Source organism: Heterocephalus glaber, unplaced genomic scaffold, assembly GCF_053883595.1.
Source record: "Heterocephalus glaber isolate CG9 unplaced genomic scaffold, H.glaber_assembly_v1.0 deba00001569, whole genome shotgun sequence".
NCBI lineage: Eukaryota > Metazoa > Chordata > Mammalia > Rodentia > Bathyergidae > Heterocephalus > Heterocephalus glaber.
Window position 1 is genome coordinate 1,899,195 of NW_028258354.1, and position 25,465 is coordinate 1,924,659.

General features: G+C 47.3%; 2 protein-coding genes across 18 annotated transcripts in view; both read left to right on the top strand.

Annotated features, from left to right (window-relative positions):
• Positions 1-2,390: 2,390 nt before the first annotated feature.
• On the top strand, positions 2,391-7,408 carry Suox (sulfite oxidase). Of its 8 annotated transcripts, none has more exons than XM_013078320.2 (6): positions 2,394-2,743; positions 3,017-3,080; positions 3,204-3,405; positions 4,174-4,236; positions 4,496-4,670; positions 5,493-7,408. In XM_013078320.2, exons 4-6 carry the CDS (start codon positions 4,184-4,186, stop codon positions 6,900-6,902), a joined length of 1,638 nt encoding a protein of 545 aa, XP_012933774.1. In that variant the 5' UTR covers positions 2,394-2,743; positions 3,017-3,080; positions 3,204-3,405; positions 4,174-4,183; the 3' UTR covers positions 6,903-7,408. The 8 variants fall into 8 exon arrangements, with proteins under 8 accessions (XP_012933776.1, XP_087048271.1, XP_087048270.1 ...); XM_013078321.3 differs by having other exon boundaries at positions 3,020-3,080; XM_013078322.3 differs by lacking the exon at positions 3,017-3,080 and having other exon boundaries at positions 2,391-2,743.
• A 134-nt stretch (positions 7,409-7,542) lies between these two features.
• Ikzf4 (IKAROS family zinc finger 4) overlaps positions 7,543-25,465 on the top strand; it is a 32,917-nt gene continuing 14,994 nt past the window's right edge. For 2 of the 10 annotated variants that reach the window (XM_087192136.1, XM_087192138.1), the window contains exons 1-4: positions 7,543-8,221; positions 15,085-15,154; positions 19,824-19,948; positions 20,604-20,654. In XM_087192136.1, coding sequence (XP_087048262.1) covers positions 20,634-20,654 — 21 coding nt within the window. In that variant the 5' untranslated portion in view covers positions 7,543-8,221; positions 15,085-15,154; positions 19,824-19,948; positions 20,604-20,633. Of the gene's footprint in view, positions 8,222-11,781; positions 19,949-20,603; positions 20,655-24,354; positions 25,212-25,465 lie in introns of those variants that run through there. The other 8 variants (XM_087192133.1, XM_087192137.1, XM_087192135.1 and 5 more) reach the window with 7 other exon arrangements.

A 25,465-nucleotide genomic window follows, 5' to 3' on the forward strand; every position in this document is an offset into this window, starting at 1 on the left:
CTTGGTACCTCCTTATTCCCTTTAACACATTCCCGCTGGCTTGAGCCACTAGTGGTACATGCATGACTGTCCCATCAGGTGGCCTGAACCACTGGTGGAACAAATGGATCCAATCACTTTTATGAGTCTTTTTACTAATGTGAGCAGCAAGACATACAAATTATGGCCCCATCGTGAACGTGTTAATCTTTTTCTTGACTAGTGGAAGAATTCAGTTGGGAAAGTAGCTCTTTGTTTCCTGTTGAATCAATCACCCCATTCAAAAAACCACATAGTTTCTCATATCTGACCCTGATTTTCTCTTTTTAGGCCCTCAGTAGAATGTATATAGGTGTGGAGGGGTGGTCTGGATCTCAGCCCACTGATGAGACTAGAGGGAAAAGTGACATTTGTGAATTGTTTGGGGTAGTGTACAAAAATTTATGTGTACTTTTTTTTTTTTTTGGTACCAGAGATCGAACTCGGGACCTTGTGCTTGCGAGGCAGGCACTGAAACCACTGAGCTAAATCCCCAGCCCTTATGTGTACTTTTTAAAGGTCTGTTGCTGTAACAGTTTCTCAAAGGATCCATGACCCCAAGGTTTTAAAAATAGGTACTAGGGCCAGGGATTTAGCTCAGTGATTTCGCCGCCTGTTGCGCAAGCGCAAGTACCCAAGTTCGATCCCCAGTACCAAAAAAAATAAAAATAGGTACTGTCACAGGGAATTTAGCTCAGTGGTTCCACTGCCTGCCTCACAAGCTCAAGGTCTTGAGTTCAGTCCCTGGTACCAAAAGACAAAAAAAAAAATGGTACTGTGGCACAGTGGCACATGCCTGTAATCCTAGCATCTCGGGAGGCTGAGACCAGAGGATTACAAGTTCAAGCCCAGCCCAGACAATTTAGCAAAACCATATCTCAAAAAGAAAGAAAGCGAAATCACTGAATTAGCTTTATTGATTGATCATGTGGATTAAGCCTCAACAGAAATTCCCCCCCCCCCGATTTACTTTCAACTCCTACTAGAACCCCTTCAGTTCATCACAATCTAAAGGGAAAGGGATGGAAGGATAAAAGGAAAAAAATAGGTACGTTTGCAGTCAGAGTTTTAAATTCCAAAGAATCATCTAGGCACAGTGGCACACACACCTGTAATCTACCACTGGGGAGGCTGAGGCAGGAGGATCCTGAGTTTGAGGCCAGCCTGGGCTACATAATAGATTCAGGGCCAGCTTGTATAGTGAGAATGTGTCCTAAAAAAAAAAAAAAGAAAAGAATCTTAAGGAAATTTGATGCCCAGCAGACCTTGCATTCCGGTCCCAGTTCTACTAACTTAGCAGCTGTGTCCTTGATCAAGGTACTTAGTTCTCTATGCCTCAGTTTCTTCCTCTGTAAAATGAAATGTAAAGGAGCATGCATAAGAAAGAGTCTTCCCCTGTGGCTTCTAGATAGTCCCTAAATTCTCTATATTTTCCTTGGGTTGAAACTTTTTTTTTTCAATAGATAGGATAGGTTGGGCTTTCAGGTCTTTCTAGTGATTAATTATGCACAGGTTAGAAACCTATTTCCAAAAAGTTCAGAGCCAAAATCAAGTTTTTGCTGTCAGTTCCGCTTTCCTTCTGTTTCTTAGTACATCCCCCACCCTCACCCTCGAATCCTTGATTCCTGGTGAAAGTGCTCCCTAGAAAGGGAAGGTACAGTATACGTGATTTTCCAAATTTAAAAGGCGAAGACCTTGGTTTAAATTGATTGACTGTAGCTCGACCCTCTGGCCTCCAAAGGGCAGTGTATGGACACGATTGTCTCAGGTGCAGAACTAGGTTTCACGAATTTCTACTGCGCAAATGATAAAAGGGTAATAGCAAATTTATTGTTAGTGTCCTTAAATTTACAATAAAACTATAGTCGTACTTTTGGATGTTAAACTGCTATTGCTTTTGTTAAAGTGCAATAATTTTTAATTGACCACGCAAAATTTAAAAGGTTCCTTGTTGTTGGTTCCAAATTCAACTAGCCCACATAATGCTGAAGTCTTGGAATCGCTATTTTAGGCACATTTCTGCTTTCATTCCAGGATATAAGAGAAGCGAGTGACCTTGCTTTCCCTAAAACAGACCAGGATTGTAGTTGCAGCCCAGACACTTGTCAAAAACAGTAGAGCATAGTAGGGTGTCGTGGTGCACGCCTGTAATCCCAACTCTCCGGAGGCTGAGGCAGGAGGATTGCAGCGAATTCAAGGCCAGCCTGGGCTCCATAGTGAGTTCCAGAGTAGCCTGAATTACACAGCGAGACCCAGTATCAAACAGTAGGGGCGCCGGGAGATGCCTCTGGGTCCTGAGGCCTTGGGGTGGGGGAGGGGGAGGGGTGAGTTCTTTCTCCGCCCAGACCCCTAGCTGCCAGGCGGGGCGGAGCTTCAGCCCAAGGGCTGACCAGCACTAGTCAACGCTGCCCGTCTCTGGACATCACTGAGGGTCCCATTTCTTGCCCAGCGGGCTGTGATCGACTCCAGTCGACAGCTGTGAGGTGGGAGAAGCAACAACGCGGCCAGCCTCTCCCCCAGCCCTCTTGGCAACCCGCCTCTCTGGGCAGCCCTCCAGCAGGCAGCCAAGCAGCAGAGAAGCCGCGGGCCAATAGCTAGGGGACGGCACAGGGGCGGAGGCCGCCTTTAGAAACCCAGCGCGTCACGCCGCCGCCCCGCCTACCCCCCCCCCCCCCAGTGCTTACCGGAGCCGCAGGGTTTCGACGAGGCACGGACGAGGAGCTGGGTAAGGGGGGCTGTGGCGGGGAGGCCGGGAGGGCTCCGAACCCTGCAGGGCTCCGAAGCTTAGGTGTAATAAAAGTAGCAGTGCCTCGGCTCCCCATGCCAGAGCGCCCTTGGGGTTGCGGAGTGTTGCTCCAAGACCCCCTGTGCTATCTGCTAGGCAGTGGCATAGGGCCTGCTACTCTGCCCGAATGCTGGACATATCTTCCTACCTAAAGCGCCCCTGGGGAGTGAGAAGCCACCACCCGCACCAAGAAGTGGTATTTCTGTGTTACAGCAGAAGGCCACCCCTCCCAGACCTGGGACTCCATTCTGGTCCCAGCAGGCTGCTGGAATTGAGGGTAAGTGCCAGGAGATCGAGGGTTCCATGGCCCAGGGATTGATCAATCATAAAGAGTAGACTCCCCATCCACGGCGGTTTCTCTGCCTTCGGATCCGTGACCACCCTCGCTCTTGGTCCCCAGCATCTTCATCAGCAGTTGGGACACATCTTACGCCTCCCCACCTTGATCAGTGGTGGATCATTGGTCAGCTAGAGGCACAGCGCTGTGAGGAAGACAAGTGCTTCGGGACAGAGAGCTGAAAAATTAACTTCCCTTTCCAGCCTGACACCCTGGCCATTGACTCCGAAATTTGCCAAGCTCACTGGAAGGCATAGAAATTAAGGTGGGGACCTGGAATTGGTGTCCAGTTCCCAGCTGAAGTCATCTGTTGGGGGAAATGGAGGGAGATAAGGGGAAAGTCCTTCAATGACAACATTATTGCTTGTTTACTCTTCATATTAGTTCTACTGCATAGAGAACTAGTTAACAGCAGGCCTGGGTTTCACAAACTCCAGCTAGTGTCACCTCATTAGGCTGATACTGCCTTTCTTGCCTTTTTTTTTTTTCGGGGGTGGGGGGGTGAGGAGCCAGTATGGGGATCTAACTCAGGTCCTTGCTTTTGCGCAGCAGGTGGGGAAACCACAGAGCTAAATCCCCGGCTCTTTCTTGCCTTTTTGCCCTCATTTACATCAGTCTGACCCTCGTTGTCCTCCGCTGACTTCCGAAATAATTACCAACCAAACGGGCAGGACAGGGGTACAGCTTGCCTACCATTCACAAGGCCTTGGGTTCAATCTGAACACCACAAAATAAATGAACTGCCAAACTGGATAGTAGACATTTGGCTTCTGCCCTGTGGGCCCTTGGCCTTGGTATTGTTCTCTGTAGTGGACAAAATAGAGTAGAGGATGGGAGATGGGTATTCTAGAAGCACCCACCCCTCTTTCCTTTCCATCCTGCCAGTTTCAGAGACTTCTTTGTCTCTGAAGTGGATCTGTCCGTTTGGACCCTTACCCTTGCCCAGACAGCTCCTTCCTCCCACCCGTTCTCTCAATCCTCCCTAAGCACTCCTCACAGGGGTCTCATTTTGATCTTGGTCTTCCTCGCACAGGCCAGCCACAATGTTGCTGCTGCTGCACAGACCTGTGGTCCTTGGGCTTCAACAGGCCTGCAGGTAGGGCATCCCCAGCTGGACTCTAATCCTACACTTATCTCCCAGATAACTATCTTATCTGCCAGATAGTTATCTTATCTTCCAGATAAAAGATAGTTGAGAGGTTGCCTAGGAGGAAAAAAAAAACATACTCCACTTATCCCACCCATCTCTGGAGAAACTAAATTCTAACTGAAGGAACGGTGACCAAACAGGGAGAGGCAGACCCCAGACTGTTACTGGCACTTTCACATGCCCTACTAAGATCTCTTTCTTCCAGACTCAGAATGACTCCCTCCAGGCTCTGCATTCGGGCCTGCTCTACAAATGATTCACTTCAGCCCCAGCACCCCAGCCCCAGCTTCTCTGATAACTCTAGCACTAGAAGATGGAAAGCCATGGGGACCCTGCTAGGCCTTGGTGCAGTGTTAGCCTATCATGATCATCGATGTAGGGTAAGTAGGGTAGGGGCTTCACTATCGGCACAAAGGGGTTCTAATGAGCTCCCCCGGCAACCCCTGGGACCCACATTCTTGCTGTTACTACAGAAACTGTGGTGGCACTGTTTTCATGCACAGTGGAGATGCTGTCTACCACCTTAATTTTCTAGTGGCTAAGACTGTGGATTGGGTCAGAGTGAGCTAGAGTGATTTTTTGGAAGCAAAACATTTATTGGTACATTTTTAAAATTAAGTTTATTGGTACATTTTAGGTGCACAATATGATGACATCAATGTATTAGTACATTTTAGATATATATGATAACATTCATCATAGGGAATTTGTACCTGTACATGTGATATATCTCGCTTCTTTTTAATTAATTAATTATTATTATTATTTTTTTTTTGGTACCGGGGATCAAACTCAGGACCTTGCGCTTCCAACGCAGGGACAACTGAGCTAAATCCCCGGCCTTCTTGCCTTTTTTTTTCCATTACCCTCCCCTCCCTTCCAGACCTCTTCCCTTCCTTATTTACAAAAGCTTTTTTTTTTGCCAGTGGAGGGGCGGGCAGGGTCTCACTATGTAGTTTTGGCTGGTCTTGAACTCACTAGTAGCCCAGGCTGGCCTCCTGCCTCAGCCTCCCAAGTGCTGGGATTACAGGCATGCGCCACCACACCCAGCCTATTTCCAGTTTTTCCTTCTATTCTTTTTTTCTTTGTCCCTTCTTTCCTTTCCCCCTCCCTTGTACCCTTTCTCATTTGAAATTTCTTCCCATCTAGAGTGATTTCTTAATATTCTACTCCCTTTTGCCTTACCTCTATCCTGCCTATAGGCTGCTCAGGAGTCACCACGCATGTACACTAAGGAGGAAGTCAGTTCCCACAACAGCCCTGAGACTGGGATCTGGGTAACTCTGGGCTGTGAAGTCTTTGATGTCACAGAATTTGTGGATCTACATCCAGGAGGTCCCTCAAAGCTGATGCTAGCAGCTGGGGGACCCCTAGAGCCTTTCTGGGCCCTCTATGCTGCTCACAACCAGCCTCATGTATGTGAGTTACTGACCAAGTACAAGATTGGGGAGCTGAACCCTGAAGATAATGTGTCTCCAACCTTGGAGACTTCTGACCCTTATGCTGGTGATCCTAAGCGTCACCCAGCCCTGAAGGTCAACAGCCAACGCCCCTTTAATGCAGAGCCTCCCCCTGAGCTGCTGACAGAAAGCTACATCACACCCAACCCTATCTTCTTCATCCGGAACCATCTGCCTGTACCTAACCTGGACCCCGATACCTATCGCTTGCATGTAGCAGGGGCACCTGGATATCAGTCATTGTGCCTATCCCTGGATGACTTGTACAAGTTTCCCAAACATGAAATCACAGTCACTCTGCAGTGTGCCGGCAACCGGCGTTCTGAGATGACTCAGATCAAGGAAGTAAAAGGTCTGGAGTGGAGGACGGGGGCCATCAGCACTGCACACTGGGCTGGGGCACGGCTCTGTGAAGTGTTAGCCCAGGCTGGTCACCAGCTGTCTGACACTGAGGCCCAGGTCTGCTTTGAAGGACTAGACTCTGACCCCACTGGGACTGCCTATGGAGCATCTATCCCTCTCACTCGGGCCTTGGATCCTGAGGCTGAGGTCCTGCTGGCATATGAGATGAACGGGCAGCCTCTGCCTCGTGACCATGGCTTCCCTGTGCGGGTGGTGGTTCCTGGTGTGGTAGGTGCTCGCCATGTCAAATGGCTGGGCAGAGTGAGTGTGGAGGGAGAGGAAAGTTACAGCCACTGGCAGCGGCGAGATTATAAAGGCTTCTGTCCATCTGTGGACTGGGACACTGTAGATTTTGACTCAGCTCCATCTATTCAAGAACTCCCTGTCCAGTCGGCCATCACAGAGCCTCAGGCCGGGGACACGATAGAGTCGGGGGATGTGACTGTCAAGGGCTATGCATGGAGTGGTGGTGGCAGGGCTGTGATACGGGTTGATGTGTCTCTGGATGGGGGGCTAACCTGGCAGGCAGCTGAGTTGGATGAAGAGGAACAGCGTCCCAGAAAGGCCTGGGCTTGGCGTCTATGGCAGTTGCAAGCCCCTGTGCCAGCTGGGCAAAAGGAATTGAACATTATTTGCAAGGCTGTGGATGACAGCTATAATGTGCAGCCAGACACTGTGGCCCCAATCTGGAACCTGAGAGGTGTGCTCAGCAATGCCTGGCACCGTGTCCATGTTCATGTTGCCCCATGAGAGCATGGTATGAAGCCATCTTTACCCCAGAACCACTGAACTCCTTCACCCATCCTGTGGCCTCACTGTCACAAAAAACCTTTCTCTGCTCTCCATTTTTTGGATCACAACCCCACACTATGCCTTTATGAGCCATACTCCGGGACACAGATTGCATATTTCAACCTAGCCACCTTCCTTGACACTATGTTACATACCCGTCTTGGCCCCTGATCCTGTGCCAGAGGAGAGCTGTTGGAGCAAAGGGCTAGAGGTGAGAAAAGTAATTCTGAGACAAGCACTGTCTGTTTTTTCATCCTACCTCACCTCTACTTCTGCTTATCATCATCCTAGGCTTTTATTTTGCTTTCTTAAATTCTTCTGAGAATGTGTGTGGTAAGAAAACTGCTACTTTCTACTGCCTTTGTGTTGCCAGGGGATTGTGAGGGACATCGAGGACACAACCCTCTCTGTTTATAGCTCTACTCTTTGTAAATGCATCAATAAAATTGACTTTGGCCTCTTGAGCCCGGGGAGTTTGCATGTTGCAAAAGGGAGTTTTTATTGGTACTGGGTCAGCTGAAATTAGCCCAAAGTCAATAAACGGGTGATGGAGTTGCTGACAGGAGCAGTGACCTGGAAGTCAAGGAGTAGGACTTTCTTCTCTGAGGTCTGTCAGCACCTGCAGCCGTTTAGGTGACTGACCTCAGGAGATCCCAAGATTGAAAAAAAAATTGGTACCCTCAAAACCCGGCTCCCTGCAATTCCTAACCATTTGGCAGGAAAGGCCAAGAATGCTGAGGTTAAAATCAGTATTGTCTTCGGAGGAGCAGGGGCTACACTTGGCACTAAGGACAGTCGTGCCGGAGCACGTGGACCGCCAGGTGTGTCCCTGGTTTGCAGATTAGATGTCTACTAAGTGGTTGTCTGAGTTACCCTCAGGGGAGAACAGCGCCTTTTAGACGTGAAGGTTTCTCGGCGCTCGGCTACTCTCCCCTAGTTCCAGCAGTCTCTCCGGTTTGGGGGCCCTCGGTGTTCGGCCCTGCTGCCTGTCGCCGGGTAGTGGGACCGGAAGTCGTTGTTGGGGGGAGAGAATTTGATGGGGGGGTGGGGGGGGTTGGTCCCTCAGGTGAAGCCGCTGATAGAGATGGAGCCGCCGCCACTGAGTGCCCGGGTCCCGGCTCCGGACTGGCTACTGCCACCTCAGTGACCCCACTCCCCCCCCCCCCGCACTGGACCACCCGGGCCAGAGTGGGGGACCCCATCCGCCCTATCCCCCTCTTCCGCAACACCGTCCTCCCTCCCCCAACCTCGAAACCTTGCGCGCGGAGACGCCTCAGGTAAGTGAGGGGTGGGGCTTAGGCCAATCTGGGGCGGGGCCTCTGCCTCCAGGGGCGGGGCCTGAGGGGCTTGGGCGTGAAGCGTGCGGAATCGTGGGCTGGGGGTGGGCTTGGGCACTAGGGACCAAAACTTGATGGGTGGAATTTGGCCCGAGGTCCCGGTGTTGGGGAGAAGGTAGCAGGGAGCTGAGGGTCTTCAAAAGGCGGGAGGGTGGGTCGAGGCAGAGGAATGAGGACGGAGAGGAACGGGCACAGGAGGTTCCTTCGTGGGGTCCGGGTACGGCTAGGGTAGAGCAAAGAGAACAGGACAGGGAGAAGCAGCGAGGGTACCGGAGAGAGCGCGAAGGCAAGGAGCCGAGTTTGTCGAGAAGCCTGGATAAACAGACGCGGGCCCACGTGGGAAGACCTGGGAGGCAGTGTAGAAACAAGTGGTAGAGAAGAAACTTAGGGTGGAGTGAGAAGTGCTGTCAGCAGAACTGTGAAGTGTAGGGAATTTGGGAAGAAAGGCTGGGAAGGAAGACATTGCCTAATAGCTCTTTTAAAAAGAAAGAGCTGGGCATGGTGGCGCACTCCTGTTATGCCGGCACTTGGGAGGCTGAGGCAGGAGGATCACCAGGAGTTCAAAGCCACCATGGACTACACAGTGAGACCCTGTCTAAAAAACAAAACAAAACAGGCCGGGGATTTAGCTCAGTGGTTCTGCTGCCTGCCTGGAAAGTGCAAGGTCCTGAGTTCGATCCCCGGTACTAAAAAAAGAAAAAGAAAAAAAAAGAAAAACAAAACAGGCCGGGGATTTAGCTCAGCTTTGCTGCCACCTGCCTCCCAAACGCAAGGTCCTGAGTTCAATCCCCAGTACTTCAAAACAAAGCAAAAATACAGCCTAGGAACCCCAGGGACAGACATTCCTATGGGAGCTACATACAGACTTGGGGATCAGGCTGCCTGCTTCCCAAGTACTAAAACAGCCCTCCATGTACCTCCTCACACAGATCCCACCCTGGCTGGTTGGTTAGTTTGTTCCTCTTCTCCTCCCTGTATTTGAACCTAGGGCCTTAGGACTGAGCTATATCCCTAGCCCTCTTAAATTTTTTTTTTTGAGGTAATGACTTGCTAAATTGCCCTGGCAATTTGTGATCCTCCTGCCTTAGCCTCCCAGAGTGCTTGGATTACAGGCATGTACCACCATACCAGGCTCCTTCTGAGTACTGGGTTCACAGGTGTGTACCACCATGCCCAGCTTATTTATTTTCTTTCATCTTTCTACTAGAGTTGTAGATTGTCACTTTTAAAAAATTTTTTTATTTTTTGTTGGGTCTCACTATGTAATTCAGGCTGGCCTCAAACTTCCAGTGATCCTCCTGCCTTAGCCTCCCGAGTGCTGGGATTTACAAGCATGTGCCACCACACCAGCCTTGATTCTCACTTTTAAAATTTTCTTTGGATTTCACTATGTTGTTTTGTTTGGTTAAATCATAACTAGTCCTGTCTTGGGCATAGTAGAATGTTTAATGAAATGTAGACCTTTAGATATGAGAGATGTTCCAGAAATAAGGTACCCTTTCATGGTCAATAATTTACCAATCTACCTAGGCATGGTGGTCCATGCCTATAATCCCCAACACTGGGAAGGAAGAAGGGGTCAAGGCAGAAGGATCACCTTGAGTTTGAGGCCAGCCTGGTCTACATAGTGAATTCAAGGACAGCCTGAGATCCTGTCTCAAAAAAAAATTAACCAACTCTACTTCCATGAAGATTTGATACATTATCAAACACCGCTGGTCAAGCTTTGCACTTTTTTTTTCTGAGACAGGGTCTCCCTATGTAGTGCAGGCTGCCCTTGAACTCACTATGTAGCCCAGGCTGGCCTCGAACTCATGGCAGTCCTCCTGCCTCAGCCTCCCAAGTGCTGGGATTACAGGTGTGAGCCACTATGTCCAGCAAGCTTTGGACAGTTTTGCCTAATTTCCTTCTCTCATAGGTGAAATTGTTTGTTGTTGTGACTACTTTCTGCTCATATGTCCAGTAATTCCTGTTTTTCCTCTGTCTTCCCAGTGTGAGTGCTCAAAACATCTATGTTGAGCGTGGTGTGTTCCTGCCTGCTCATGTGTCAGCTCTAGGCTTTCCATTCCCATGTCAGCCATTTGACCTTTGAGGCCTGGCTGTATCCCCTGACTGACATTTGCTAACTTTTCTTGGGTTAAAGGTAAATGTTCATATCCTTAGGAAGCCTGAAAAGCAAGTGTCTGACTATCTCAGATATTTCTACTTCAGATAGCTCAAATCTGAGAATAAGGCCAGATAAAAGGCCAAATAAGACAATCTTTGAAAGCACAATCTTGTTTGGTAGGTGTGTTTGCAATTCCTCCGTGGTAATCCCTTACTTCCTCACTGGCCTGCCAGTAGCTCAGTGAATCTGGCTTGGTGGTGTGGAGGGCTTCAGCTTCTCTATAATAGGCCATTGCCAGAATCCAGACAACCCCCTGAGTCATGAGAACAGTCAGACAAATAGCTCCTGTGATAAAAATAAAGTCTTAAAAGAAGAAAATAGCTTTACTCCTAGGAAGTGAGAGAGGTTTCACTGAGCCTCTTGGGAGGCCTCAAGGGGCAGTGGAGCTGCCCTCCTTTTGGCAGCTTCAAAATTTTATCTTGCCCTAGTCCAGTGGTGGCAAACCTATGGCACGAGTGCTACAGTGGGCAGGCAGAGCCCTCTCTGTCAGCACCAGAGCCAAGTCCCCCCAGCAGCCAAGCATCAGATAACAGCTGTTTTTTCTAAACTAAAACCTCAGTATTCAGGTTTAATTGCAGTGTTGGCACTTTGCAAGAAATAAGTGGGTTTTGTCAGGGATTTAGCTCAGTGGTGCTGCACCTACCTCAAAAGCACAAGGTCTTGAGTTCGATCTCCGGTACCAGAAAAAAACAAAACAAAACTACTAAATAAATGGGTTTGGGGTTGCAGTTTGGGCACTCATCTCTAAAAGGTTCGCCATCACTGCCCTAGTCCATAGAAGTGGATGCTTTCGGCACAAGAAAGAATGTTTTTGTTGTCAACTGAGTGCAGTTAGAGTTCCATTACAGTTTGTGTGTAGTCCTTTCCCTCTTGGTAGGTTAATGGTAAGGCATATCTCACTACTGCTCAGAAGTCAGTCCTAGCCAAGTGTGGTAGTGTGTGCCTGAAGTCCCAACACTCTAAGAAGCTGAGGCAGGAAGAGTGCAAGTTCAGCCCAGCTTGGGCAACTTACCAAGACTCCGTCTCAAAAAATTTTTAAAAGGGCTGGGCATGTAGCTCAGTGCAAAGGCCCTGGATTAAATCCCCAGTACCACAAAAGAAAGAATAAAGTCCTGACTTTTTTCCAGTGAGCATGCAACTGAAAGTTTCTTCTTTATTTCCTCTTAGTTTGAAATCTGCAGCTTGTACTTCCAGCCTGGGAAAAATTTATCCCACCTTTTACCACTCCCACATATATCTACAGAGGAATTCTTTCAAATTGGCGCCCCGCGTGTCTGTTTCTCCCCCTGCCCGCCCCCCCCCCCACTCCCCAGCTTCCTCTCTCTCTCCCTCTCTTCCTCCCACTCTGTCTCTACAAGCACATGCTTGCATGCACATACTCTGGAGTGCAGAAAGAATAAGTGTGTGAGACTCTGCGGGTGTGGAAATGCTACAGGCAGAGAGACTGTCTTTCTTTATTGGTCCTTGACTCTGGCCTGGAGGAAAAGGGTTTGAATTCTAGGTTGATTGGTTTGCCTTCTTTTCTTTTTTTTTTCTTTTTCTTTGGTATCGGATCGAACTCGGGACCTTGTGCTTTCAAGGCAGGCGGCAGAACCACTGAGCTAAATCTCCGGCCCTGCCTTCTTTTCTTAAAAGAGTTATGGGTTAAAAAAAAAAAAAGAATTATGAGTTCTGTTCTGGAAACAGAGACAGTTTACAGTTTATCAGACAAAAACATCTAAGAAAGGGTAGTGCTGATACCAATAACCTGACTCCTGAGTGAAGGAACCACTATGTAGGCTCTCCTGCAAAACATATGCTGGGGTAGTCCCTGAGCCAGGGAGTACTGTTCTACCACCAGGAGATTCAGTGAGCACAGTCTGGCATCTTCCTTGGGCCATAACTTTTTTTTTAGTTAGAGTCTCACTATGTAGCCCAGGCTGGCCTCAAACTCGAACTCAAGTGATCCTCCTGCCTCAGCCTCCTGAGTGCTGGGATTATAGGTGTGCACCACCATGCCCTTGGAGGCCATAATTTGTAAAGAGAGACCTGGGAGGCTAGGGGTGTAATGTAGCTCAGTGATAGAGCACTTGCCTAGCATGTGCATGGCCCTTGGTTCAATTTCCTGCACCAAAGAAAAAATGAAAAAAAGTAACTGAAAAGAGACATGGAAGCAAGAAGACTACTCTCCTATCTACTGTCTAAGCCTCTGTTTCTACTTGAAGGGTTTAAGTCACCAAGATGCAGATCAAAAAACTTGTCACCTCATAACACAAGAAAGAAGGCAAGCAGGGTGGCCCAAACCTTCCAGCTAGGGCAAAATTAAATTTTTTTTTTCAGCAAGATTAAATTTTGTGCTCCAGTGGAGAGAAACTTCTGTTGGTAACCTTGGTTCTACTAGTGCTACTACTTCACTAAGAGAATAGATTTTAAGTTCTCACCACAAGAAATAAGGGTATGAGACAATCCATGTTAATTAGCTAGATCTAGTGTGCATACATTTTCAAAACATCATGTTGTACATAATAAGTATATATAATTTTTGTCTGTTAGAAAAAGTAAATAGACTTGGTAGGCTAAAGCAGGAGGATCGCCACAAGTTTGAGGCCAGCTTGAGCTACACAGTGAATTCAAGGCCAGCCTGAACTGCATAGGGAGACTTTGTCTCAAAAAAAAAAAAAGTAAAAAAGAAAACAAAAGAAAAAGTAAATAAAAAGAATCTACTTCAAAATTCTTTTTTTTTTTGGTACCGGAGATTGAACTCTGGCCCTTGCGCTTGCAGGCGGCGAAACCACTGAGCTAAATCTCCGGCCCTTCTTCAAAATTCTTATTAAAAAGATAGGCCAGGGGGCTGGGGATTTAGCTCAGCGGTTCCGGCGCCTGCCACGCAAGCGCAAGGTCCTGAGTTCAATCCCCAGTACCAAAAAATAAAAAATAAAAAAAATAAAAAGAATAAAGAAAAAAAAAAAAAGATAGGCCGGGGATTTAGCTCAGTGGTTCCACTGCCTGCCTCGCAAGCACAAGTTGGATCTCCCATACAAAAAAAAAGATAGTGGCCCAGCATGGTGACACACACCTGTAATCCAAGCACTTGGGAGGCTGACACAGGAGGATTACAGCCAGTTCAAGGCCAGCCTGGGCTACATAGCAAGACTCTATCTAAACTCCCTCAAAATAAATAATAATAATAAAATAAAGAAGTAGGAATATAGCTTAGTAGTAGAGTGCTTACCTAGCATGCATGACATTTTGGGTTCAGTCCCCTGTGCCTCAAAAAAACCAAGAAAAAACAAGAGAGAGAGATTGGAGATCATCTCTGATCTTTTCCATTCCAGCTCTAAGTTCCAGATCCAAGATTTCCAAGGTCCTGAACAGCCCTGCCCTAGGCCCTCTACATGAAAAAGAGGCTTATCAAACTGGTTTATCAGAGCAAGACTCTTTGTTAGCAGAGGAGCCTGAAAATATCTGTCTCAACTGTGCACTCTTTTGATCAGCGTGCACAGGTACTCTGGCCAGAATGGCCACCACAGTCATTCCCATGTCTCCCGCATGTTTGCCACCCTACCCCAATCAGAATAGTTACTGAGACATCCATGTGTTTCATATAGAACTAACCCTATTTGGGGCATCTTTTTTTTGTGTGTGTGGAACCAGGGATCGAACTCAGGACCTTGCGCTTCCCAGGCAGGCGCTGGTGCCACGGAGCTAAACCTCCGGCCCTGGGGCATCTTTAGTTTCAAAACTGGTTATTATAAAACTCAAACTGAAGTTAGGCATGGATGGTGGCACACGCCTATAATCCCCACACTCTGAGAGGCCAAAGCAGGGGAATTGCCCAACCTGGGCAATTTAGTGACTTAGTGAGACCCTGTTTTAAAATAAAAAATAAATTTAAACCTGGTGTGGTGGGGCATACCCATAATCCGAGCAACTGGGAGGCTGAGGCAGGAGTATTGCTGTGAGTTCGAGATTAGCCTGAACTACATAGCAAGACCTTGTCTCAAAAAACAACAGTAAATAAATTATATATATATGTTGTTACCAGAGATCAAACTCAGGACCTTCTGCTTTTGAGACAGGCACGGTGCCACTGAGCTAAATCCCCAGCCCAATATTATTATTTATTTAAAAATAATAAATTTTTTAAAATTAAAAAAATAAATTTAAAAAGGCTGCAGGCTGGGCCAGGGATTTAGCTCAGTGTTTCTGGCGCCTGCCTCGCAAGCACAAGGTCCCAAGTTTGGTCCCTGGTACCCAAAAAACCAAAAAAAAAGAATAAAAAAAAAAAAAAGGCTGCAGGTATAGCTCAATGCAAGGCCCTGTGTTCAAACACCATCACCAGCATCCTGCAGATGAATAGATAAATCAATCAATCAATCAATCTCAAGTTGAACTCCTCTGTTTTACTTTCCCTCCTCCTGCCCAAACATTCAGCGAACAGCAGTGATCTCCTGGGGCCTTTGCACTGACACAGGGCTTCTCTACTCACGTACATGCAGAAAGCATGGAAAAGCATCTCCTATGTGCATCCCACCTAATGATGTAAAGTGTTTAGTCTGGTCCCTTTTTCTTGGTTCCTTAAGTCTTGAAATTAGACAGGGGAGGGATAGAACTGTTTCTCACATCCATAAACCTCAACCTTCTCTCTCTTCCACAGTCTGCATGACAGGGAGGTGCAAGAAACAAGAAAAAGATGCATCCATCTGATATCTAGAAGGACACATGAGGTGAAATTTTCCCTCTGCCCAGGTTTTGTGTTTCCAGCTCTAACTCCTTCTTTATTTTATTTTATTATTTTGCAATACCAAAGACTGAACCTAGGGAGTCCTAAGCCATTTTCCAGCCCCTTTTTGTTTTATTTTGAGATAGGGTCTAAATAAATTGCCCAGGCTGGCCTCAAACTTGTGATCCTTCTGCTTCAGCCTCCCAGGTGGCTAGGATTATACACGTGCACCATTAGGCCCAGCTCATCCTTTCTTGTTTTATTATATTGACCATTCCTACCATAAGATGACCTGGAATTCATCTCCTCTGTACTGCTCCCCAAGCACTTGGTAATGAAGCAGAACTGCCTTCATCTGTATTATATGTAGGCAGAAGGTCACCATCTACAGCCTGGTAAAAATCTGAGTCAGACCTTTGTTCTATGAAGATAGACACAGGAGATGAGTAAAGGTTAATGGGTTTCCTTCAGAAGGCACTGGGTTGACCCAAAAGATCATTTCAGAACTGCAAAATACTCGATGCCTAGGTCTGTCTCCTGGAAGTGGATGTGGAGTCCATTTCGGACAATCCCTAATTCTACATCTTTCCTGATGCCTTTCCCCCTTCTCCCTCCCCAGTTCTCCAAAGCCCTAACAGAGAGCCTGCAACACATTTCTGCCCTGATTCTGTCCAGCTCAGGAAAGCACATACAGGAGATGATGCTATGGGCTTAGTCCATTTGTAGTACTAAATCTACTCACATCCAAGGCACAGGGAAGTTCTGTCTTACTAAGATCCTCAAGAATCCCTAGGGGGCCAAGGATGTAGCTCAGTGGTACCGCACCTGCCTCGCAAGTGCAAAGTCCTGAGTTTAATCCCTGGTACCAAAAAAAAAAAAAAAAAAGAAAAGAAAAAGAAAAAGAATCCGAAGGGCCAGGGATTTAGTTCAGTGGCGCCATGCCTGCCTCACAAGCACAAGGTCCTGAGTTCGATCCCTGGTACCACACACAAAAAAATCCCTGGGCTCCACCTCAGAACCTAAGTCCTAAGAGAAGCTGAAGGAAGTATTTTCACCTCTGCCTATTGCTATTTGGGAATAAATAACCAAAAGGAAGCCATGGAGTCTTGCCACTCTCCATCTCCTCCCTCTTTCCCAACATCCTCCTTGCCACTTTCTATCCATTAGGCCACAATGAATGTGGGTTTTTTGTTTTTTGTTTTTAATTTTTTCTTTGCAGTACTGGGGGTTGAACCTCAGGGCCTGTGCACTGAGCTACTTCTCCAGTTTTTCTTTTTTCAAGACAGAATCTTGCTCAGTCACTAAGTTGCTCAAGCTGAACTTGAACTTGTGATCCTCCTGCCTCAGCCTCCTAAAGTGCTAAATTATAGGCTTGCACCATCATGCCCAGCTTCAATAAATATGTTTTACATTCCAATTTTGGAGCTGGGTGTGGTGGCACCCAAGAGAATTACAAGTTTAAGGCCAGCCTAAGCAACTTAGTAAGACTCTGGTTCAAAATAAAACAAAGAAGGTCTGGAGGTACATCCCAAACATATACTGATTTTTTTTGTTTTGGTAAACATATACTAATTTAAAAAAGAAAGAAAAAGTACACTGGAGATGTTACTCAGTGGTAGAACACTTGAGTAGCATGTATGAAGCTTCGGAGTCAGTCTCCATTACTGCAAAAATAAGTAAGTCAGTAACAATTTTGGAGTGCCAATGGACTAAACAGAATTCTTTGGAGGGATTTAAAGAATTTAATTACTGGTCATGACCATCTTATTTTAGAGTTTTAGAGCTATTACTTAATGCAAACTTGATTTTCCCATATTTTTTTCACCAACAGCTGTGGGAAGTGTTTTGGGGGAGATGGAGGTGGCAGCTGATGCCCGACCTGCCTTGGCAGTCAGGCTCTCACTGGACTGGCCCACACTGCTGCCTATCAGAGGTTCTGGTGGGAAATCTTCCCTCTGGAAAGGCTACCGTTCTCACCAATTCCTGCTCAAATGTGATATCACCTTGATGGTAGAAAGTCAGGGCCATAGATTCTTTTTGTCTAGTGGTTGGTGGTTTCTTGTTTTTTGTTTTGAGATAGGGCCTTGCAAAGTTGCCCAGGCTGGCCTCGAACTCAAGATCCCCCTGCTTCAGCCTCCCAAATAAGCTAGGATTACAGGTATGCTCTAAACCCTGCTCATGGAGAACTCTTGTTATGATGCCAAGTAGATTCAAAAGAGAGACCTAGGCATGGTGGGACATACCTGTAATCCCAGAACTTGGGAGGCAGAGGCAGGAGGATCACTGCAAGTTCAAGGCCAGCCTGAGCTACACAGAGAGACCCTGTCTCAAAAATAAAGAAGGAAGGAAGGAGAGAGAGAGAAAGAGAAAGGAGAAAAGGAAGAAGAAGAGAGGGAAGGGGAAGGGAAGGGAAGGAAGAAGGATGGGGATGGAGCTCATTTGTAGAGTGCTTGCCTAGCAAGTACAAGGCTTGGTGTTTGATCCCCAGCACCACACACACACACACACACACACACGAAGAAAATCTTGTCTCCAGAGGTTACAACAACCAACCTTTTCCTCCTCCTCCCAGAGATACTCCCTTTTGAATTGAGAGACTGGCTGTTTCTAATTGCTCTGTATTCAGCTCACTGAGCTGAATTTACAGTATATCTGCCTACCTCCATCACTGAATGACATTTATGTTGTTTTAAAGCCACTTTCCTTCCAAGATCTTTGAGCCAAACCTGTCATGTGTAACTAACTTCTCTCTCCTTATGCCTTCTCTTCTTGTGATGTGTCTAGTTGCCACTGCCTAATTTGACCCAGTTCCTCCGTGGAGACACTAAGATCTGTTGCTTGGTCATGTAGGGAGGAGACATATTGAGGGATGGGGAGTGGGAAGATTAGGAAGGGTATTCTGTGGGGAGATTTGAGCAAAGAATGAAGTACCTCTGCTGATTTGCTCCTAGTTTCGGAAAACCAGCAGCACCGACAGCAGGGCCTCAACCCCTCTCACTTCCAGGATTATCAGCTTGGCATTAAGACAAGTTGGAGGCAGCTAAGTACTGATTTTGCCCAAGATGTGTCACAGCACCTGTTAAGAGAAATTAAGAATGGCTGGGATATAGTTCAATGGTACAGTGCTTGCCTAGCATGTTAGTATGTACAAGGCCATGGGTTCAATCCCAGCACTGGGTGGGGGGGAGCAGGAGAGAGCTCAGTGTGCTGCTATGAAGAAAATCCAATTCAGAAAACACTTTCAGACCCTTCTGAAAATTGTTTTGGAGCCATTTGGGCAGGAGTCCAGGAATGAGATGCACTTCTTGAACCAGTGATATCTGAATGTTAGGCTTTGATTGATGTGCCCACCTAGTGCTTGTCTCACCCCTGGTTCACATGGGCACACGTGTGTATGGGAGTGTATGGACACACACACACACACACAGAGACATGCACTCATGCACTTGCATTAGCATATTTCTCCTTGTAGAACCAGCTCAACTGGTTCTTCCTTTTTAAGTAACAAACCCCACGCCCACAGGGATCACACCAAAGGGAAAAATACCTTAATTTATGTTAAAACTAGCAGAAAGCAAGGCCATCCGTGGAGGCCTTGAGTAGACTGGCTTTTCTAAGGAAGCAATAAAATGTAATAGAAAAGCAGAGAGTCAGGAGACCTGTGTTCTTGTTCTTGTTCCAGTCATAACCTGAGCCCTGAGATAAAAAACTTAAAAAAAAAAAATTAAATTAAAAAAACAAGGTCTTAATATGTCATCCAGGCTGGCCTTTTTTTTTTTGGTCCTGGGGATCAAACTCAGGACCTTGTGCTTTTGAGGCAGGCATCGTGCCACTGAGCTAAATCCCTGGCCCCAGGCTGACCTTTAACTCACTATGAGCCCAGCCTGGCCTTGAACTCACTATGAGCCCAGACTGGCCTTGAACTCACAGTGATCCTCCTGCCATAGCCTCCTGAATGCTGGGATTACAAGTGTGTGCCACCACACCTGGCTCTCACAGGGTCTTAAGGAGATAATTTATTACAACAAATTACCATTTTTAATTGTTGTTTGTTTTGTTTTGTTGTGCTGGGAGTGGAACCCATGGCCTCCTCCTGAGTGTTAGGCAAATGCTCTACCACTAAGCAGCAGCCTCAACCTTTTTCTTTGTTTTGATTGTTTAATACTTTACTGCCAATTACTGGCTTGCTTTCCCTCAAATAGACTGCGTGCATTTAAAAAACTCTCAGGCCAGGGATTTAGCTCAGTGGTTCTGCCACCTGCCTTGTAAGTGCAAGGTCCCAAGTTCGATCCCTGGTACCAAAAAACCCCCCCCAAAACCTCTCTCCCCCATATATATTCTTTTTCAAATAAGCATAGCAAAATTAACTAACTAGAAGGTGTGGAAATCCACTTAAAAATTTTTTTTTTCCACTTAAAATTTTTTAAGGTAACCAAGGGTATAGCTCACTGGTAGAACCTGTTCGAGACTCTAGGTTCAATACCCAGCACACACATGTGTGCACACACATGTTGATTACATCTTCACTGGAGAACTTATCAATGAACCTGGAGGTGGACTTCTTGCCTTTATCTTCCATTTCCTTGTCACCACCTCCTCCTGCTACATATCCTAAAAAAGAACGCTTGAATGACTGAATTCAGCTTCTTCTTCCTACCCTTCCTTGACTGAAGTCTAACACCTCCTGTGTGTGACCGCTGTTTGCCTCCTGAGGGGTGAGATAGAAGGCCCCTCCTACAGCATCGGCTCCACTGCAGGGCAGAGGTGCACTGAAAACCCAAACCCACTCTGGACTAAGGTAGTGTTTCCATCTCAAAGCTGGGGAGGTCTGAAGAAGTGGGTTGGAGGAAATCTTTGTTTGTTTGGTTGGTTGGGTTTTTTTTGGTACCGGGGATTGAACTCAGGTCCTTGCGCTTGCGCAGCAGGTGGCGAAACCACTGAGCTAAATCCCTAGCCCAGTTGGTTGTTTTCCTTAAGGCAGGACCTCACTGTGTAGTTCAGGCTGGGCTTGAGCTCACTAACTACGACTGGCCCAGAACTTGAGGTAATCCTCCTGCCTCAACCTCTTGTGTGCCGGGATTACGCCTGTGATATACCATGCCCAGCAGGAATTTTGTAAGACATGCTATGTTGCCTTTCTCACCAAGATAAAGTATGAAGTTTTCCTTCTTTCAGATAATATAAAACCATGCTTCCAGGCATGATGGTGTAGCCCTATAATCCCAGCACTCAGGAGGCCGAGGCAGGAGGATCACCGTGAGTTTGAGGCCAGCTTGGGCTATGTAGTGAGTTCAAGACCAGCCTGAACTGCAAACTGAGACCCTCTCTCTCAAAACAAAACAAAAGAAAACAAAACAGCATGCTTCAGTGATCCTTTAGCTTTCTTGCTTACTCTACAAGAAAAACCTGATCCCTTTCTGGCTTCTAAGAGCTGCTATTTTCTCTTTCAACAGATCTCTTTAAGATGGACATAGAAGAATGCAATGGCCGCCCCTACTTGTCTGGTATGCCTTCTGTGTGTTCTGTTTGAATGGGCTGGGAGTCAAGGATCTGTAGGGCAGAGACCCTTCAACCTAAGCACATGACCTCTACAGGATTAAGTGTTAGTCACAGAGCTGACACTCATGCTTGGTCATACTTGGTAGTCATTTTATGATTTTGCTTTCCCTAAAATAATGGTTTCTTTCCCCAGACTTCTTTTTCTTTTGGTACCAGGGATGGAATCCCCAGACTTCTTGAGGGGTAGGGGAGATGGAAGGGAATAGAAGGGGAACACAAGTGGTTGCTATTAGAAGGATGATTTGTAGCAAATAGATGAAAAGAAGATGCGGTTCCTTCTCCTATGCTCTGAGGTTACCAGCCAAACATGGAATTCTGTCCCAAGTAGACAGTGAAGCAGCATTTCAAACCTCAAAGGCCTGCAAGGGGCACAAGGTTATGTGAATGAAGAAAGCAGACTAGCACAGTAACCAAGAGAGGAGTAGAGATTGTCATGAATTGGAGAACATGTGTCCCACCTCAAAGGACAGTAGCTATTCAGAGTCCAGCAGTCATTGCCATGTAGGAATGTGCATCTTCCAACTTTTTTTTTTTTTGAGAGTCTCCCTATGTAATTCAGTCTGGCTTTGAACTCACTATGTAGCTCACACTGGCCTCGCTAGAACTTGTGGTGATCCTCCTGCTTCAGTGTGGGATTATGGGCATGTGCCACCACAAGTGCTGCGACTACAGGCATGTGCCACCATGCCTGGCATTCCAACTTTTCAAGAGAATCAGAAATCCAATTTTGTTTTTCCAGCACTGGAAATTGAACTCAAGACCTTGCACTTGACAGGCAGGCGAGGTGCCACTGAGTTATATCCCTGGCCCTAGAAATCCAAACTTTTTATGAAATAATTCCATTTAAAAGTGATGATTCACAAAGCTTCTGTACATAGTGAGGGGAAGGGGCTTGAGGGGGGAAATGGGATAAAATAAAATGAAATTATTTTTTAAAAATGATAACTCAGTGCTGGGCGTGGTGGTGAATACCTGTAATCCCGTACTCAAGAGGCTGTGAATTTGAGGTCACCCTGAGCTACCTAGTGAGTTCAAGGCTGGCCTGAAGTACATAGTGAGACCCTGTCTCCAAAAAACAAAAAACAGGGGCCAGGGATTTAACTCAGTGGTTCTGCCTCCTGCCTGCCTGCCTCGAAAGCTCAAGGTCCTGAGTTCGATCCCCTGTACCAAAAACAAACAAACAAAACAAAAAACAAAGAACAAAAACACGAACTGAGCCGGGGATTTAGCTCAATGGTTCCACCACCTGCCTCGAAAGCAAAAGGTCCCGAGTTCGAGTTCGATCCCCAGTACCAAAAAACCCACACAAACAAAAAAATAATGATGCAGCCAGGCATGGTGGTGCATTCTTATAATCCCAGCACTCTGAGAGGCTGAGGCAGGAGGATTGCAAGTTCAAGCCCAGCCTAGGCAATACAGTGACTTAACAAAACACTCCAAAAAAGCCTGGGGATGCAGCTCAGTGCAACGCCCCTGGATTCAGCCCCAGTAGTCCCCTAAAAAAGACTCAGTATTGTACAATATTTTAAAAAAATTCTCCATAAAGTAAATGGAACTAATCTATGGGTTGAATTTAGCTAGTGGACCACCAGTTTACACCCTTTGAAGATAAGAATAGAGATCCCAGTTCTCACTCCCTCCAATATTTTCTCACAATCTCAGCATGTTGCACTTTTCACACCTGCCAAATATTCTTGCTGAGGCAGAAGAGATCATTACCTATAGTATGAATGGCTTTTAGGGATATCAAAGTAATCAGGTTTAACAAGTTTAACAAGGTAAAAAGAAATTAGGAACTTTATCCAGCTTCTTTTATGAGAGTACAGGAAAGGGCTTAAGACAATTAATTTCTAAAATGGAAGGAATCATTTTTGGACCATTAGAATGTTGGGGCAGTAAATGATTATTAGAAATAAGGGAAGCCAGAATTTGGTTTTGAGGTGATGAGTATTCCCATCAGAAATACAAGTACCACTGTGGAAATGACCTTAGCTTATTTTTTTACTCTAAAATGGGATCAGTGGAAGAATTATAGGCATATGCTAAGGGAGATAGCAAGATAGGATGAACACACAGGAGATATTGGCTTGTCCTCCCTCCCTTTGAGGTTCTGTGGGTTGAATCCAGGGGTGCTCTACCACAGCTATATCCCCAGCCCTTATTAAATTTTTTTAAAATTTTGAAACAGGGTCTTATTAAGTTGTCAAGAATGGTCTTGAACTTGCTATCTTCTTGCCTCAGCCTCCTGAGTAGCTGGGATTACAGGTGTGCACCACCGTGTTCCATCCTTTTATTGTTTAAGGACAGAAGTAACTGGTAGGTAAAGACACTCAGTACCTGCCACATGCTGGACAGAATGACAAGGATCAGGTGGACTGATTTAATTGAAATAGACTTTATTAGAAGACCTGGCCCTTCTTAGGAACCACCAGTCTTCCTACCTTTGTCTCAGTTAAACCTATTCACTAGCAAGTACCAAGTCTACTCAGAACCTGCTTTAGTGCTGCAGAGCAAACAGGTGGGTAAAAACAGTCCACAGATGAGAAACTACAAAGGTGGCTGAGGAAATGTCCCATCCAGCTCCTTCCGGTAGTGTCTCTGGAGAATGCTGGATACTCGGTGGCCAGCTTTTGAGGCTATTTGCTTCACTGTGCTGTGAAACCAAGCTTTCCCTGTTTAGAGCAGGTGGGCTTTTATTAGATAAAAAGTGGCTTCTGCACAGATGGCTTTTGAGTAAAAGTAGAGACCCCAAATCCCTCATCTGCACTTTAATTCTAGAGGAAGGCAAGGCAAGGCAACATAAGCTATGAAGAGTGCCCCCTGCAGGACTGGGCATGGCTTCAACATCCACTTGAGGGACACACGAGAGCCCATCGCAGACCCACCTCTGCTGGGCTGACAAGGGCAGGGTAGCTGCCATGTACCACTGTTCCATAGCACGCTTGGTCCTTCTTAGTTTGTCACCATGCTCTTCCTCTGGCCTGGGGGCCTCTCACCAGCCGCTTGATGAAGGGGTAGCTCTCCTGATGTTCAGAGAGATTTTACCATCTCACAGAACCTGATACAAAAAGTCCATTTTTCCCTCTCCCTTTCCTTTCTAAAAGTATAGATCATTCCCATGGGGAAGAAGGGAAGAAAGAGTCCAGTAAGCTATAGCATAGATCTCCACACCCCCTCAAACTTGTCTTGTGCAGTTAACTGCCTGAACAACACTTGTCCTGAGCTTTGTGGGGCTGTGAAATGTGTAAGGGAACCCTAGGAGAAAAGGATCCAGGAGTACGCAGCCCAAAGTTTCACAGCTCCTCCTACCCCCAAATTCCTGGAATCAGAAAATGTAGTCTTCCAAAGTAGGTCAGCTTGGCAGTGAGCAGCTCCTCTGGAAGGGAATGGAGCGGAGGCCTCGTCCTGATAAAAGGTGGATTCGTCCAGGGCTGCCGGGCTGCCAGAGCCCTAGGGGCACAGGAGGGAGAGGACTTAGGGAGACTGTACCAGCCGTTCTGCCTGGGACCTGAAAGGACTCAGGGCCACAGAACACCACTGCCCTGAGATCAGGCTGTGCTGAGCCCCTTGGATGCCGGGAAACAGGCTGTCAGTCCTCAGACCTAGAAAGCTAGCTCCCTCCTGGAGGAGGGAAGGGGGACTGCTGGTGCCTGTTGGAGAGCCTTGAAGCTGCCCCTGTGTCCTGGGCCCCATGACCTCTGGGGGCTTGGCTTCCCCAGCTGGCAGAGGATTGGGCCTTCCCCAGGCCCCCTGCCCCTCCTCCCTTCTCCCTCCTACCCATGGCCCCATCCATCTCTGTCTCTCTCTCTCTCTCATTCACACACACACACACACACACACACACACACACACACACACACACACACTTGCTTCTCTGAAGCATTTGTTGTGCAGTTCCTCTTTGTCTGCTGGGCAGAAGGGCAATGGCATCTGCCTCCCCCTCCCTATGCACCCGCTTCGCTGTCTTGGAAGACACGCTGTAGCCTGGCATCCTCCACCCCACACATACATACATTTCTCCAGCCCCCTCCCCAAGCACATCCAAGCACCAAGCGTTCCATCTCCTCTCTCTCTCTCTCTCTCTCTCTCTCTCTCTCCCTCTCTCCCTCTCTCCCTCTCTCCCTCTCTCCCTCTCTCTCTCTCCCTCTCTCTCTCTCCCTCTCCCCCCTCTCCCTCTCTCCCTGTCTCTTGCTCTCTCTCCCTCTCCCTCTCTCTCTGTCAGACACACACTCTCTCTCTTTCAACACACATACACCCTGGCTGAGCTGTTCTTGCTGGCTGCAGCCGTGGGCCCCTGCTCACCGTGCCGCTGCCGCTGCCTGCGAAATGACGGCGGTTCCCCTCACTTCCAGGAATCCACGCTTCCTGGAAGGTGAGTGGCTGGGCTCACCCCTGCCTGCCACCGAGACGCAGACATGCACACACCACCCGCACTCCCTCGCCGCTTCCAAGGCGGCGGCCGCGTTCGCACCCCAGGGTCTCACCGGCAAGGGAAGGATAATGTAAGTTCAGGCAGAAGGCGGCTAGCGGAGGGGGGAAGGGGGTGCGGGGCTAGGAGCCAATTCAGTAACAACTCCCAAGCCTGAGGAGAGGGAGAGGATGGGGGCTGGGGGGGGGGGAGCGGGCGTTCCTCCTTACACTTGCGGAGGATGGGAAAGGGTGTTTGGTGTTGCTAAGGAAAGACGGTGACTTGGACAGTGGGAGCTTGTGGTGACATCTTGATTAGGCCTTGGGGACAGAGCTATAGCTGCCTGGG